Source organism: Zootoca vivipara, chromosome 6, assembly GCF_965207765.1.
Source record: "Zootoca vivipara chromosome 6, rZooViv2.hap1.1, whole genome shotgun sequence".
NCBI classification, from domain to species: domain Eukaryota; kingdom Metazoa; phylum Chordata; class Lepidosauria; order Squamata; family Lacertidae; genus Zootoca; species Zootoca vivipara.
In genome coordinates, this window is record NC_142589.1 from 64198123 (window position 1) to 64215300 (window position 17178).

The window sequence follows — 17178 nt, forward strand, 5'->3', positions numbered from 1 at the left end:
CTGCACCTTTGAAGGGCCACCTTTGCAAGGAAACACTTGCCCCACCACCCCAGCCCCTAACAGGACCCCCAAGGCTCCTGCTTCAGCTCTTCAGCCCCCAAGGAGCCCTTCAGCCCCTACCTGGCTGGGAGCCCAGGGAGGCGATCCAGAGCGCCACAGGCAGGCTCTAGGTGTCAGCTGGCCAGAGAGGACATGCCATGTCTGTTCCCAAAGATGAGGCACAGAGGAGCCTGCCAGATCCTGGGACAGTCCATCTCCCTCAGTGCAGCCAACACTGGTTGGCAGCAACAGCTCTCCAGCTTTCAGCCCTGCCTGGAGTTGCTGCCAGGGAAAAGCTGCCAGGATTCCTGCATTGCAGGGGGTTGGGTTAGATGACCAATGCAGGTGTGTGTGTGTGTGTGTGTGTGTGTGCGCGCGCACCTTGTGGGTCTTTCATCCCCTGCAAGACAAAGCCCTCCCCATCAAGCCAAAGGGCAACCCTTTTGCTGGGGGCACCTGCTGGAGCTCTGAAACCTGCTGTCCAAATACATCCCCTCTCTCCAAGCCTTCCTCTTGAGCAGCCACAGACAGACCCCCGTGAAGAGGAGCCTCCTTCCATGGCTGCCCCAACCCAACCTCTTCCCCAATCCCAGACGCTGAGCTTTCATTTTTTAAAAAAGGTCTCTAGTCCTCCCAGAGAACTTTGGAACTCCCTGCCTAGGGAAGCTAGATGGGCTACCTCCCAGCTGGCAGATGGGAACTGACTGTGTTTTGAGGAAAGGGCTAGCGCTGTGGTATTTTTATTGTTGCTATTATCTGTATTTCTAATAGATCTTTTCAATACATAAATACATAAATTGTACAATAATTGTACATTTGAATATCTACTTGCCATTATTCTGACTATGTTTCTGCTTTCAGAGCTAGTTATTACTTACATTATTACAAAAAACAGTAATAATTGAATGCAGTGACAATAATTTATGATAATAAAGAGTGGACGCATAGTCCTACAGATACAGCCGGCCCTTTGAGGGTGACCAAACTGCTGATGCGGCCCCCGATGAATTTGAGTTTGACACCCCTGAATTAGAATGATGGCAAAGTACTTCATATTAAACCTAAGCATAACTGTACCAATTACATGTAGAGTAAAATGTTGTGGGCTAAGAAAGATGAGCTTAAGGGATAAGTAGGCTATTCTTTCACCTCACTAGACCTGATTTCTAAATCCTGCTTAAGTCACGTGAAAATGAAAAAGGTAACCTCATTCTAGTTTCTGTACACAGTACCATAATATTGTACTGCCTGATATCGAGAGCCAAAGTGCTATTATCAAAATGTAAATGCTTAGCAGTTTTGAGTGACTGATTTGCAGAGGCTAAATTCTTTATAATAGTAACTGGGAAGTCATTCCAACTGAACTCAATAAGACTAAATTTTGATCAGACGTTTATAGGATTGCACTATTAATGTATTTACTATATTTACACTATTTGAACAAACTACAGTATAGGCAGAAGAAACAAAAATGTTTTCTAAAGACAGCAAAGCTGCATTCCTACATAATGCTAAGCCAAACTATGACTTAGCATGAACACACTGGCTCCCAGGGATCACACCCATTTTGCTTCTCACTGCCCACCCCCACCCCCCGGTGTAGCAGTTAAACCACGTTTTGGCTTATTGTGTAGTCTGAGCACAGATTTGTGGTGTAAGATCTCTCAGTCATAAGCTATGGCCAAGGTTTTTTCATACCTTTACAGGGACATGTAAAAGCAGGGTGCCCAAACTAAGGTCCAGGGGCCGGATGCGGCCCAATCGCCTTCTAAATCTGGCCCACGTACGGTCCGGGAATCAGCGTGTTTTTACATGAGTAGAATGTGTTATTTAAAATGCATCTCTGGGTTATTTGTGGGGAATAGGAATTCATTCATATATTTTTTCAAAATATAGTCCGGCCCCCCACAAGGTCTGAGGGACAGTGGACTGGCCCCCTGCTGAAAACGTTTGCTGACCCCTGTGTAAAAGTATGGCCCAATTAAATAAACAGTACACTGAACTGCCATATTATGTTGTAATCACAAAATCAAGGCTGTTTTTTTTTAATGGTGACCAGAGAAGCACTTGAAGTAGCATAAACTTTGCAGCTGACAAATTGGCTACTTTGACACATAGTAGTAAACCACAGTTAATGGTTTACCATGAATATGCAGATCATTCTTGCTTTGATCTCCCCCCCCCCCAGTTAATTAGCAGGAGCAAAAATATCACAAGTGCTACATCACAAGCGCTACATCTGAACCAGGGATCGTGATTTGTTTCACTCCAAACCAACCATGGTCCGAAGCCAAGGTTTCATCTTGACTTGCTAATGGTAGTTTGTTTTAACGATTCAAACCTTGAGTCATAGTTGTTCCTCCTGAGCACTGGCAAGAAGCAACACGGGAGTGGTCTGTGTGTTGATGATAAACCATTAACCATGGTTTTCTATGCAGACACTGTGTGGAAATAACTGGTTCCTAAAAGTTATTTCGAGTTAAGTGGGTTTTTTGAGGACACTTTCCAGAAGCAATTACAGCTGCATATGTATATTCATTTTCCTAATTACTAACTTGCCTAATGCTGTAGTATGGCAGAAATAACTTTGAACTCACATTATGTCAGTAAGCTGTTTAAGTGAGGCAAATTCAGAGAACTTTGAACCACTTGGAGCCCCACCAAGCATCTTGTAAGAGATTATTCATATATGTCAATCTTCAAGATTACTGTATGAGTTCATATTAGTGAAATATTATGGTTGTGAGCCAGCAAGACCAGATGTGCACCCAGTTCCAGTTGCCAGCCACAGAATAGTAAGCTTGGTGACTGAACTGGGAACTTTCGAATGCTGGCAATGGAAAGATAGTTTTGTTTTTCTTCCTAGGGAGGCTTGCTGGGCAACATCTTAACTACGGTTTCCTTGCCAAGTAAATAGGTTTTATTTTGTAAGGTTTGGGTTCCGCTGGTTCTTAATTTGTTTTATTTTGCCACTTTTTATTATTGCCAGGGGGTGATTTAGGCTAGTTTTTATTCATCAAAAGCATAGGTATGTCTATGTTTTCATGGACTAGAGCTCTGTGTCTTTTATGTAATGAATTTTCAAATACTATATAATAACTCAGTGTGAAGCAAAAATGACACCATCCATTTCACTGGTAATTGTCCAGATTGCTACAGGTGGTGGTGATGGTTGGGGGGTTTAACCCTTTCTTCTCCTGCTTGTGGTCCTGATAGAACCACTCCTCTGAATTTGTATTTGCATCTGGAGGAAATTTTCCTTTGGTGGCAATAAGAGATTTCCTCCCAATGCACATAACAACTTTAGAGGAGTGGGTTTTTTTGGGATTTTTGTTCATGGCAACAGCATGGGAGGAAAGGATTAGATTATCCTCCTCACCTGCTACAATCTCAATAATCATCAGTCCCCAAGTGGCTTTGAATAACCATTTTAAGAAACCATGCATGCTAATTGCAAACCCACATTTAATGTTTGTTGTAGCCTGGCTATCAGAGAAAATTTAACTGTGCCTAAATAAAACCATGGCTGCTTGTCCATAGTTAAATGACTAATCTATTGATTATGCCAGTGCCCCCAAAGATCAAATTTTAATTCAGCCTATGTGCAGTGTTTTTGCAATCTAAAATAACCCAATTGGCATCCAATGATGGCTGCTACTTAACTCAGTGACAGTACATTTTCAGGCCATATTATTTGCAACCGTTGTCAGACTCTATATGACTAATTGCTACTGTTTTCTTGCAGACATGGTTGGATGCTGCCAAAGAGATAAAAAAACAAGTTCATGGTAAGTGGCTCAAGTCTGTTTTTTATAAAAGAAATGGTAGATATTTATAGCCTTGGCATGCAATCAAAAGAAGCACTCAGCATTGCTGGAGTTCATGTAAGGGTGATAGAATGGATCAGGACAAATTTAAACAGAGTGCAAGTCCTCTGTTTTCCATATTATGTAGTTTTTCTTTTAATAAAACTGTTGCTTTTCTACAGGATGACAGTTTGTATAGGTTATGTTTTTTAAAGTAGGAATTGTTTAAATTTAGAATATAGCAACATCATTGAAAATTAAGGGTGGACTTGCAAGTCACTTCTGGTTGAAACACCTGTGGTCAACACAGCTTGCATCCAGCACCAAATTTAAACAGTGCTGAATGAAAGCCACTGCTGCAAAGGAAAAATCAGGTGTGCACTCCCTACATTTGATGTCTGGTGAGTGACAGCTGGGTGTGGTCCACCCAATATGACCTGATGGGCTAAACTGAGAGGTTTGGTAGGCCTGGTTAGATGCGTAGGCTGGATGTTCCCCACCACTGATTTAACTTTTCTTTATTTTGGGATGATGAATCTGCTCCACTTCCCAGTGGGGAGGACTTGCCGTGGACCATGTGGCCACCCACTCCCCTCTGGGGGCAGGGACGAAGTCCCTCGTCACCCGGAGGTCCCAGCTGTGTCATAGATCCAGCCAGCCAATCTGCTGGCTGGGGGGGACATGGCCAGGACCCATTTAAACCAAGCTGTGAGCCAGAGAGCTCTACTGGTGGTTGCCCCTTACAGGACTCCCTGTGTGACAGGCAGGAGTCAGATATAGTCGGATCAATTCCAGTGCCTAAGCCAATACCACTCACATTCTGTAACCAATAAAGTTGTGGCCTAAATTTGCCCAATAACATTAACCGAATATCTGTGTCCTTGTGTCTCATTCATCTATGATGGGGTGGCCTCGGGGTCTCGACACGCAAACTTGCTGTGTTTGTTTTTGTTTACAATCATAGAGTAGTGTACAGAAATGAAGCAAATACAAATTTAATAAAAACTATACCAAATTAAAGCTAGAACATTAAAAAATCATAATGTAGTACAGCAGGGGAAAATTCGTCAAATTAATTTAAACCACTGTTAAAAATTTCACTGAAGAGATTCATATTTACTTGCGTCAGTATGGAGCGAGTTCCATTTATGTGGAGGAGCCACTACTGAAAAGCCCTTATGGTTATGGGCCAGGATCTACTAGAGCAGGGGTTATCAACCTCTGTGGGTCCATGTGTACATTTGCAAACTGGAGAAACTGTTATGAGGAACACACACACATACACACTGCAACTAAGCAACTATTCTATTGGCTACAATAGAATGTTTCTTTCAAGCCTTATTTCAGCAGGGGGAGGAAAACCTATGGGTGCCAAGGGAGTTCTGCAGGTGTGTCTGTAGGTACCATGTTGGTGACCCCTGCACTAGAGGAACACATAGCACTAGAGGAACACATAGAACGGTCTTACACTGAGTCAGACCATTAGTCCACCTAACTCATCTAGCTTTTGTCTATGCCAACTGGCAGTAGCTCATCAAGTTTTCAGACAGCAGTCTTCCTACCTGGAGATCCCAAGGATGTCAGGGAACCATTTGGTTTGTTGAAGGTGAGACATACCAGTGGGACAATGTCATATTCATTGTGTTTATTTTTATCTCATGATATCTATATTGCAGTATTTAATATTACTTGAAAGCAATATTATAAAGGAAAGCTCACAACCAATCTGGTTTTAATTGCAGGAGGCCCATGGAATTTCACTTTCAATGTCAAGTTTTATCCTCCAGATCCAGCACAGCTGACAGAGGACATAACAAGGTTTGTAGTGCTCTTAATATTGTAATTTAGGAAAGAGTAATGGGAGGCAGGATATAATTGTGACAAATAATGAATTAAATTATAAGATTAAAAAAACAATTGATAAATACAGTGGTACCTCCGGTTGCGGACGGGATCCGTTCCAGAAGTCCGGTTGGATCCTGAGGTTTCCACAACCTGAGGACCGCTTCTGTGCATGCGTGCACGGCGAAACCCGGTAAAATACTTCCAGGTTTGCCGCGTGCGCATCCCGAAGTTTACGTAACCAGAGGGTTATGTAAACGGAGGTACGACTCTACTCAGGGATTCAGAGAACTGTGTGCTTAGTTCTACAAGCCTAAGGACTCTTAAACTTGCATTTCTGTTTGACAAGCTACCTTATGACGCATGACAAACAGCTTTGGAAAAGAAAGGTGTTTGAAAAGCATGTGATACAATGTTTTTGAATATTTATTTATTTAGTTCATAAAATTTATACACTACCTGATTGTAAAAAACCCCTCAAAATTGCTTATGAAAGATAAAACAGTAAAATCAGTAAAAAATTACAACCCTGCATATATGTATGTAGAACTAACAATAGGGAATCCTAAATTCAAACAGTTATTACCGTGTTTCCCACATTTTAAGACACCGTCTTATAATGATTTTACTCAAGAAAATAAGCCTATGGCTTATTTTCGGGGGGTGTCTTAGTGGTTCCTGCCTCCTCCTGCCGCGGCCGGCGTTGCTGCTGCTGGGCTGGCAGCACCCTGCGAAGTCAGGAGAAGCCAGCCAGACCGCTGGGGGGTTTAGAAAAAACGTCCGGAGCGCGTCCCAATGGCAGTGCTCCTCCTCACCTAATGGCAGTGCTCCTCATGTGCCGCAAAAGCCACTAAACAACTGGGGGGGGTAGAAAGGCAGCCGGAGCGCAGCCCGATAGCAGCGCTCCTCACGCACCACAAAAAGGACACAGAAAGCTGCCGGACAGGGGGCTAAAAAGCAGTGAAGCAACGGCCACAGCTTTAAATGGCTCGCAACGCCCCCCTCGCCGTCGCTAGGGCTGCCGAGGCTGGATCGTGCCTTTCATCCCGCGCCTGCGCTGCGCACCGGATTTTGCCCAATCCATCGGGGAGCAGGGAGCGCTCAGAATCTGGCAAGGGGGGGTCTCTCTTCCCATTCGGGCGCCTGAGCATTGCCGCTTGAAAGGCTGGAGGCTCTCGGCAAGGTGGTCTAGAGGAGCGATCGCGGAGCGCTCCTCTCTGCAGCTGCCGGTTGCGGTGGCGGGCGGCAGACAAAAAAAAAAAAGAGGCCAGGCTGCTGCGCTCCGCCCAGCGCTGCAGGGCGCTCCGAGCGCTTGGCGCTGCGGAGCGCTCCTCTTTGCAGCTGCCGGTTGCGGTGGCGGGCGGCAGACAAAAAAAAAAAAGAGGCCAGGCTGCTGCGCTCCGCCCAGCGCTGCAGGGCGCTCCGAGCGCTTGGCGCTGCGGAGCGCTCCTCTTTGCAGCTGCCGGTTCCGGTGGCGGGGCGGCAGGCAAAAAAAAAAAAAAAAGAGGCCAGGCCGCTGCGCTCCGCCTGGCGCTGCGGAGCGCTCCGCTCTGCAGCCGCCAGTTCCGGTAGCGGGGCGGCAGGCTGCCTCGGGCAGGGAAAAAAAGAGAAGCTAGGCTGCTGGCTCGGGCGCGCGGAGCACCCCGAGCCTCTGAGAGCCAGCAGGACGAGGAGGAGGCTTGCCGGGTCGTCGCCCAGCAGCGCGCGCGGAGCGCCCCGAGCCTCTGGCAGCCAGCAGCAGCAACAACAATCCCAGAGGCTCGGGGCGCTCCGCGCGCGCTGCTGGGCGACGACCCGGCAAGCCTCCTCCTCGTTCTGCTGGCTCTCAGAGGCTCGGGGTGCTCCGCGCACACTGCTGGATGCCGACCTGGCAAGCAGCCTCCTGCTCTTGCCGGCTCCCAGAGGCTCGGGGCACTGCACCATGCCTCAGCCCCCATAGCACTGAGCGCGCCTCCTTCGCCTCCTCTTCCCTCAGCGGTCTCGCTCCTCGGAGGTATGGCTTATTTTCGGGGTATGGCTTGTATTTCCTGAACGCTTAAAATCCTGCTATGGCTTATATAATGACTACGTCTTAAAATAGGGGAAACATGGTACAATGCTTGTCAACTTAGTAACATGACAGACTTAATGTCTGGTAATAAGGGAACTCAGTGGAGCGTTTTAGAGAACTTGGAAATAGGTTGTGTCCCTGCAAAAGTAATACCTTCTTTAAAAAGCAAACTCCGTTCTTTATACTAGCTTACAAACCCATTCATACTTGCAACTTTCAAAATTTGGGAAAACTGGGCTGTAAAATGGCAGTTGTGAGCATGAGAAATTTAAGACTGTAAACCTCTTTAAGCACTAAACATGCCATAAACAATGGATAGTATCCAGTCATTCACATGAGTGCTGGAAAGAACAGGTGCTCAGTGGCTTACCTCTGACTGCACTGTTGGATCTGCAGGTGCATGTCCCATGCTAGGGAAAGTATCCCTGGATCTTGCACTTTCCGGGCAATGGCGTGGTGGCCCAAAGGTATCAGGAGGAGGCTGAGTAGACTGGTGGCTTGGCTGCAGAACTCAAGAGGATTCCCTCTCCAGGTGTCATCTCCTCTACCAGATGTAACCAGGATTCATTGGAACCTCTTAGACAGGAGTAATTTGTGTACAAGTGCCAGCCCAGACACGAGAGGCTAGTTTCATTGCTAGGAGGCACAATTGCAGAGCAACAGTCAGGGACTTGAGGAACCCAGCAACCCCTGGGAAAAGAATATGGTGCTGGCTGCCCTGCACACCTAGTGTCTACTCCATTTGTACACCCAGAGGCTTCTGTATCCCATCTTCCATTTTATTGGATATAGGATCTTGCTCATTGTACAGGTCCAGTGTTATTTTCTTGTTGAGGAACTTATTTTATTTTTCTGCTATCAGTCAGCTGTAAATAACAGAGGAGAAAAGAGACTGAGTGTTATGCTATGTAGTGATAACCAAGTGCCTGTTCCAGATTGTGTAGTATGAGCATCCTCGCCTGATTGTTGTTGTCTTATGTTAAATAGAGACAAACAATACTTTATTCATGTGGGTTCCCTGTCCATAGGGCCTGGTACAATTTGCAGTCATATGAAAGTAGGGGTATGCTGTTCCAAGCGAGGAGCACGCTAACATATTTCTAATGAGGAACTCTGTTGTGGTGCTAGCCAGCACCAATGTCCACTGTTTTGTCATCAGAATTTGAATTCCCCATTCTGAGGCTTTCTTTTCCTCCTTTTTAGGTACTATTTGTGTCTCCAGCTAAGAAAAGACATTCTCACTGGACGGCTTCCTTGCTCCTTTGCTACATTAGCTTTGCTGGGTTCTTACACAATCCAGTCAGAACTAGGAGACTTTGACCCAGATCTTCATAGCCCAGATTATGTCAGTGAATTCAAGCTCGCCCCAAATCAGACAAAGGAACTGGAAGACAAGGTCATGGAACTACATAAGACCTATAGGTAATTTAAATTTAGCATTTTATATGACTTTTTAATGTTTGCATTGTTATTAGCTTCATTTTATTGATGCATATTGTAAACCTCCCTGGGATTTTGGATGAATGAGGGGCCGAATAGAAATTGAAATAATAAAATAAATATGCTAAAAAGAAATTTAATATAGCCTTAGAGGAAAGGGAAATAGGATCTATGCAAAAGAAAACTGTGAATAGGGGTGCAAAAATCCAGGCCCCCCAGTAACAATTGGTACCCTAGAAACTAAGCCTGATGACTAGCATTGAGACTGGTCAGGGGTCAGGAAGCAGATTTTTCTTCATTTGTTTCTTGTAAGTTGGGGATCGTCAGTATAGTGACATCCAGATGTTGTTGGAAGCAACTTCCACCATTCCTGACCATTGGCCATGCTGGCAGCAACATCTGGAGGGGGGCATATTGGCTTCTCCTGTTCTAAGTTGCATGCATCAAAAAAATAAAAATAAGATAAAGTTTGAAGAACGTGCAAGTGTGAACACAAGTATTTGAAACCTGTTCTGTTCTGTGAAGTAGCTTCCAGACATTTGCAAAATACTTTCAAGGCCTTCAAACATGCCCCCCCCCAAAAAAATTGGAGATTATCTTTTGTCCAAAACATTTCATGTGTGAAGCATCCCTTAATTGTGCTACTGTTGTGAATTATTCAAGCCCCTGTGTATGGATCTTCAATTGGACTTATGTTTAATTAACATTTTAAAAAATGATGGGGGACATCGCACTGGGTGTGATTTAAGACTCACTTCTAAGCATCTTTGATGCTTGAGCTTGATAAAAAATATTTTATAATAATACTTGTTACAGTTACCCTGAAGTGTATTTTGAAACTCTTTTCAGTAATAGATTGTGGCTCAATTCTCAATGCACCATATGGCTGGAAGAGACGTCTCATACTGTTAGGAATAATTGCTATAAATACACCAGTCCTTCTGTTCCATGAATACACAGCAAGACTAGAAAGGAGGTGGGAGGTTTAAACATTTAAACAAAGCATCTGTGAAGCACTGTCTTGCTGTACCACTGAGATGAAGTTTGTTAGTAAAGTTCAAGATAGAAAACAGCCTCTTATTGAGCATAAGTTCACATAACTCCATATTTACTTTACTTGCCCCTAGCATGTCGTTTCCCTTAAGTGATTTCATATGCCCTTGCTTTTAATTTTCAAGAGCTGCAGCTTAGTTCTAAGCCTGGTTACTCAAGAAACTGGCACTGTGTTAAGTGAAGTTCATACCCAGGGAGACATGCATAAGTTTGTAACCTTAACTGAGTTATTGATTTGTTGATTTATTACTTTTTTTACGCCCCAACTGTTCCAATGTTTTTATTGTACACATATCTGAGATATATTTTTCTTGTACCTTTTGGCCATATGTTTCTGTCTTCTTTAGTTTGTCTAATTTAATTTGTTAACCACATTCTTGAAAGCTAACCTCTTTCGGAGAATCTGTAACAAGTAGATAATTCCTAGGATGTGGTATAACAATAATAATTATTATTTTAGAAAATTACCATTCTAGTGCTAAAGAATTCATTGAAGGGTTAAAAAACAAGAGGTTTGCAGGATCCATTTTTTAATTTCTTTTGATAAAATGCATGTACTGTAGTATCTGCAAATGGTTTATTTTTTTTAAAAAAAACCCTGCGAAGTAACCAAATAGTGGGCTTGCTGTATCATTTTCCATTATATTTCTGTAGATGTATGACTCCTGCTCAAGCTGATCTGGAATTTCTTGAGAATGCCAAAAAGTTGTCAATGTATGGAGTTGATCTTCATCACGCCAAGGTAGAAGAAAATACTTGTTTCATATCATAATATTTTTACTTTTAATGTGCTAAGCCCTTGGTTTTCATCTTCTCCCTCCTACTCAGTACTGTGAGTAGGGAGCGTTCTTGGTTTTTGTCATGCCCCAGTAGGTGCCCTAGGATCTAGGATCCCGTCCAGAGAAGTATAAGTCTTATCCCAAGATACTCATGAAGGATAGCTGGGATGATGTTCCATCAGTGTCCAAAACAAGCAAAGGTCATGCATAGGACCATACTGTAATCCATAGACAAAGGCATGTAACAGTCCCAGGTCAAATCCAGGCAAGGATACAACACAGCAGGCAGAGGAGACTAGGTCCAGGTTCAAGAAGCCAAACACCTATGTTGTTTCCAAGTCAAATGGGAAACCTGATGCACAGTGGCCTCCTGGACCATAGCTGTTGTTTCCAGTCTTGCTTGCTGTCAATGAGACCTCTATTCTTGAGCCACAATTCTAGATCCATGTACACATGCTGCGTTGTTACTCTTCAACCTGGACTTGGACCTTTTGGCACTGGCATTCTCAAGGGCTGGGGGTGGGATTTTACTTCCTCCTCTGACAACACTGATGGTTCTTCAGCAAATCTCCCTCTGGAGTTTCCTTCCAGGTGATCCTCAGCACTTGTTCCAAGGGATCTTGCCTCCTCCCCCATATCTTTGATGTATAGGGTGTTGGGTTTGTTCTCCGAGAACTATCTGTATGGTTCTGATTTATGGCTAGGCATGACAATTTTGGATTATTGTAACAGAGGTTGAAGTCAAGGAATTCCTCATGTGATCTAGTTAATCTAATCATACTTGGAATGGGTTTACAGCCTAAAATGTGGTGTGCGCCCTACAGATGACAGAGTCCATACCTCATTCAAAAATAATATTCTTGACCATTTAAAATGGTTGCTATATATTTGATGCTTACAACCACATAGTAACCAAATCAGTATATCTTTCAGTTTATAGATAAGGGTCTGTTGGATACTTTGGGGTGAATTAATTCCTATGGAATCTGCTGTCACATTTCATTCTGTAGTGGATCTGAGTGACTGTCACACAAAGACATAAGCTGCAATCCTGTACACACTTAGGAGTAAGTTCCATTAAACTGAATGGGGCTTACTTCTGAGTAGACATGCATTTGATTGCTAGCCTGGGCGCCCTCATTATTCTCTACCCCAAGGAGGGAGTTTCATTAGAACCCATCATTGCACTAGAATCTCTTGAATTCTGCAGGAGATATTCCATCATACCCAGTCGCTTTGAGTTTGTGAGACCTGCTATAGGGCATGGAGCGTATTAAATGTATTTTATTGGCCTGTGTGTATTATGCTGCTAGATAAAGTTTTTTTAAAATTGGTGATTGTGCATTGAGTAGCCTTTGGTTCAGAAAGGTGAGTTGTATTTTCTGAAAAGATCTAAATTTGTCACTGTGTGGCAGAATAATCTTAATGAGATGGTCAATAAAAACTCAACTGGAAAGATTTTTAGTATTGATGCTTTTGTACTGATCCAATCATTAAATAATTGGAGCACAACTGTGACTGCTGGGTGTCCTAGTATCCTAGTTTCTTCAAAAAATAGCTTGTCCAGGGGGTGGAAGTTTTTTACTCATCTATTCTATTTCCACTTGAATCTTTCTAGAAAAGTCAGTTCCCAGTAGTGTGAATATAGCCTAAGTACAGTTTTCTTTCTACCCTAGGACTTATAAAAAAAACTTTCTCATTGCCTTTTTGTTATTGCTCTTCTGTCTGGAACAGTGATTCTCAGTGATAGGACCTACAGAGGTCCCCCTGGTAATCAATTGTTTGAAGATAATGCAGTACAGGACACTTAGGGAGGAATGTTTTTCACATAAGAGGTAGTGGAAAGAGTTGTCATGTCTGCAAATACATGTTGGGAGGAATGCTTAAGCAGTTAGTGATTTCTGGCTGTTTAGTGTTTGAAAAGTAGGGAGCCAGATTTAGTAGCATCATAAAAATCAAGTAACAGAAGATCTCACTATGAATTCTGGGGCCCGAGAAATGAGTAAGGGGCATAGAGGGCAAGTGCTTTGCATGCTGAAAAGTGGATTTGCCAACATGTGTGAAGTGTGTTCCAAACTCTGCTTTTGTAGGACTTGGAAGGTGTGGATATTACTTTGGGAGTCTGCTCCAGTGGCCTTCTTGTCTACAAAGATAAATTGAGAATCAACCGTTTCCCTTGGCCCAAAGTGTTGAAGATTTCCTACAAGCGCAGCAGCTTTTTTATCAAAATTCGACCTGGTGAGGTAGGCTATGGAGTCATATACTATTTTCATTCCTTTTTTAAAAAATCTGACTTCTATCTAAGAAAAATACTGACAGAGCAGATAAACTGTTTTGCAGACTGTCCAAATTGTATTGCAGTGGACAGAGGTCTAACATGATAATTTTCTGGCTTGATTCTTACAATGCACTTTATGTGAGGCTGTCCTCAAACATAGTTTGAAACTTATTATGTACTGTTGCTCTCTGCAGCATGAACAATATGAAAGTACAATTGGATTCAAGCTTCCTAGTTATCGGGCAGCTAAGAAACTGTGGAAAGTTTGTGTTGAGCATCATACATTTTTCAGGTATGTTTCTTTCCCCCCATCCAATATGACAAATGGTGTGTGTGTAAAAGCTGTGTTAAGCTTTTATTCCAGTTGTTGGTATACATTGCCAGGAGTTGGGAAGGAAGCCTCTAATTTGCACAGAATTGTTCAGACAGGAAAACAGGAACATAGGAAGCTGCCTTACACCTAGTCAAAACCTTGGTCCATCTAGCTCAGTATTGTCTACACTGACTGGCAGCAGCTCTCCAGGGTTCCAGGCAAGAGTCTTTCTTAGTCCTACCTGGACATGCTGGGGACCTTCTGTATGAAAGCAATGTTTTGCCACTGAGCTAAGGCAAATGCGTAATAAAATGTAGGTAGTCAATTTTTACCATAGGAAGAACGAAGAAATGAGAATGTGGTAATAGGAATGAGTGCTCATAAAGGGATTTCATTAACTGAGGACCAGTGTGAGGGGGACCTGGGTTCAGATCTCCACATGGCTTTCTCAGAACCATCTTGGATGAGTCATTGTCTTCATTCAATGTAATGCTAAGATTATAGGAAGCTGTGTTATACTGAAGCAGACTGTTGATTTACCTACCTCAGTAATTTTGACATGGACTGGAAGTGGTTCCCCTGGGTTTCAGGTAGCAGTTCCTCCAGCCCTTCTGCATGCAAAACATCTGCTCTACCGCTGAGCTGTGGCCTTTCCCCATGGCTTGCTACCCTAACTGCAGCAGTTTATTTTTCTCATACGAGTGAATGTGGGGGAAATACAGGGGGAGCACTTGGTGACACCATTGGGGTTGTGATGGCCACCATGGTCTAACCCATACAATTTAAGTTCCTATGGGTTTATGTTATGCAAATGATTGCCAGCACAGGAGAACACTGGATCTTATTTGACTTATGATTGGTTTATTGGTTAGAGATGAGTAATGTGGAAATATTCACATGCATTTTAGGCTAACATCCACTGAAGCAATTCCCAAGAGCAGGTTCCTGGTACTGGGTTCTAAATTCCGATACAGTGGTCGGACACAGGCACAGACAAGACAAGCTAGTGCCCTGATTGATAGACCTGCACCACAGTTTGAACGGACAGCAAGTAAACGGGCCTCTAGAAGTCTTGATGGCGGTGAGTATCTAAACTTCCCTGCTTATAGGGACCCCCCGTATACCAGTCTTAATCTGTAGTTTTTCTGTTTACAGATTCTGCTCAGAGCTTCAGTTTAATTTGGTTTTCAGATGCTCATATTCGTTTAAATGCCTTTTCTTTATCAAGTGGTGTTTTCTTTTTAAAATTATTAAATTAATTTGTTTTACAAGGTTGTTCATGGTATATGCCCTAGGGAAAGAAAGAATGTAGAGCTCAGTAACTTATACACAGTTCCTACCACATCCTGAACACATGGGTGCCACCGCAACTCCATTCCTTCTCTGTTTGGAAATGTGAGGAGCCAGTTTCTAAGAGCATTGATGTTGGTGTGAGGAGAAGTCACAACATAGGCTCTTCACATTTGGTCCAAGGTTACATGGGATAAAGCATGAGAAGGACTTGCTTTGTAATGAATCCCAAGCTGATGAGATAATGTAAGAACTGGACTCTAAAATTCTGAACGTTCATAAAGGTAGCTTTTATATTATCTCCCCAAAATTAAATGATGTGCCTTTGAATGCATCCTGTTAATTATAACTAACAGCTGTACAATTTGAGATAAAATTGTAAATTCTTCTGGAAATGAGGCAAAATTCCACTTTTCATCATTGCCCTGCTGAAACTCAAACTGAAGAACCAACAACAAAGAATAAGAGCAAACAATAATTATATCCAGACTAAAATATACAACGTTCTCTTTATATATACTATATTCTGAATATTCTGTAACATGTACACAATTTCTTCAGCTAAACGTGGCTCTCAAAAAATAGAGTTCAGACCCGTAGAGGAGGAGAAGCAGGAGGATGTGGTGTTGGTTGGGGTTCCGGAATCAGAACCTGTGGAACAAATTCGAGAGAAGCCAGGTATCGCTGTGGGTAGCTCTGATTCTCTCTCTCTTCTTGCCTCTGCGGTGCCTTTCCTATCCTTTCATGAGCTGAGACATCTTATCTGAATCTGAAATGCTTTGTATGTTCTGGCACCCATTTTTCCCCTTCAAAGAAATAAAACAATGTCTTAATTGGTCAGAATACAGTTGGCCACTTCTGTACTTCACTCCATAAAAGCCCTTGCATCAGCAGTAGCATAGATTTCAGAGGAGTGGCAAAAATGCTTTGCACTTTGAATTAATTGTCAGGTGACTGAAATACAAATATTTGCTCATGCTGTATCAAATTGCAACATAATGGAATGGGAAAAAAAGAACTTGAGATGGAGCTGTTTCCCCCCACTCCTGCCCCTCACCACCCCACATCTGAATTCTCAGATTGAGAGCTTTGTAATTGCTGTGCTGGAAAATAACAGATTTGCAACCCTAAAATTGTATTCAAACTCTCCCAGGTGTATAGGACACACTTGCTTCTTTTGGTTGTTTCAGTATTAATGTTAATGAGGCCTTAAGTTTCTTACCAAAACTTAAGTGTGTCTCTGAAGACATATAATTTTTCATAATACTTATTTTCCCAAAAACTGATACTTGGAAACTGCATAGCTTCTAATCTAATATACATTTGCATTTGCTATAGTAGCTGAGCACATTTCTGTCATAATGAAAGGACTCTTACAATGGGTCTTGAACTAGCTTTCAGTTTGGCTTCTTCATGCTAACCTTTCATGTTATTCTGTTATATTCTTATCAACAGGATCTAGTCAGAGCCTTCTGCTTATTGGTATTAGGAGCTCCTCTTTAGATTTATACAAATGAAGTAGGGTTTATCCCTGTACATTTCTTTCTGCATGAATTCATTTTAAAATTCTAGTGGGTTTTTCTTTATTATTTGAGCACTGGAGAATCATTTCTTGCGCACAGTATTAACATTGCATACTATAAGGCTGAACGAAAGTACTTGAGAGATGTGGCCTCCTACAGAACAACATCTTAGCTCATACAAAAGCATGCTCTTTTACTTATTTTAGTGTGCTGGTGGTGGAGTTGTGATGGGGATCTAACTTCTTAAGTGACTTTAAACAAACTGTATTCTCTTCAGATGTGTGCCTCTGTTGTAGATAAGAACATTATAACCATAATGATTGTATCACTAATACACTAAATTCTTTACATAGGTAAAATGTTTTGTTTTTTTTAAGCTCTGCCGGTTGGCTGACTATTGGACTTTAGCATTTTAGAGGGAGGGTTGTATCCAGTGTTAGTCATACTCAGAGTAAACCCGTTGAAATTAATGGACATGACTAATATATCAAGTGTTAGGATTGTAAAAAGGCAGCAACCTTGGTTGCTCTGTCACCCTCAGAAGTTTTAAGGTTGGTGATCCAGGTGAGGGCATTTTTTGTGGCAGCCTCTAAGCTATGGAATTCTCTCCATACAGAGGTGCACCTGGCACTTTCACAGTATAGCTTTTGTCATATATTAAAGCTCTTTACCCTGGCCTTTGACACCTGAGAGAGAGAGATTTTAGGACCCACCCTGTTAGTCTGAAATTAATTTTTAAAACTGTGTTTTAATAATGTATTTTTA

General features: G+C 42.6%; 1 protein-coding gene across 38 annotated transcripts in view; it reads left to right on the plus strand.

Annotated features, from left to right (window-relative positions):
• The window catches only part of EPB41 (erythrocyte membrane protein band 4.1), a 140099-nt gene that overhangs the window by 71608 nt on the left and 51313 nt on the right, over positions 1–17178 (plus strand). For 28 of the 38 annotated variants that reach the window (XM_088672444.1, XM_088672422.1, XM_088672425.1 and 25 more), the window contains 8 exons: positions 3785–3827; positions 5588–5663; positions 8941–9159; positions 10885–10972; positions 13100–13252; positions 13482–13579; positions 14509–14681; positions 15452–15568. In XM_088672444.1, coding sequence (XP_088528570.1) covers positions 3785–3827; positions 5588–5663; positions 8941–9159; positions 10885–10972; positions 13100–13252; positions 13482–13579; positions 14509–14681; positions 15452–15568 — 967 coding nt within the window. The remainder of the gene's footprint in view (positions 1–3784; positions 3828–5587; positions 5664–8940; positions 9160–10884; positions 10973–13099; positions 13253–13481; positions 13580–14508; positions 14682–15451; positions 15569–17178) is intronic. The other 10 variants (XM_088672427.1, XM_088672438.1, XM_088672436.1 and 7 more) reach the window with 1 other exon arrangement.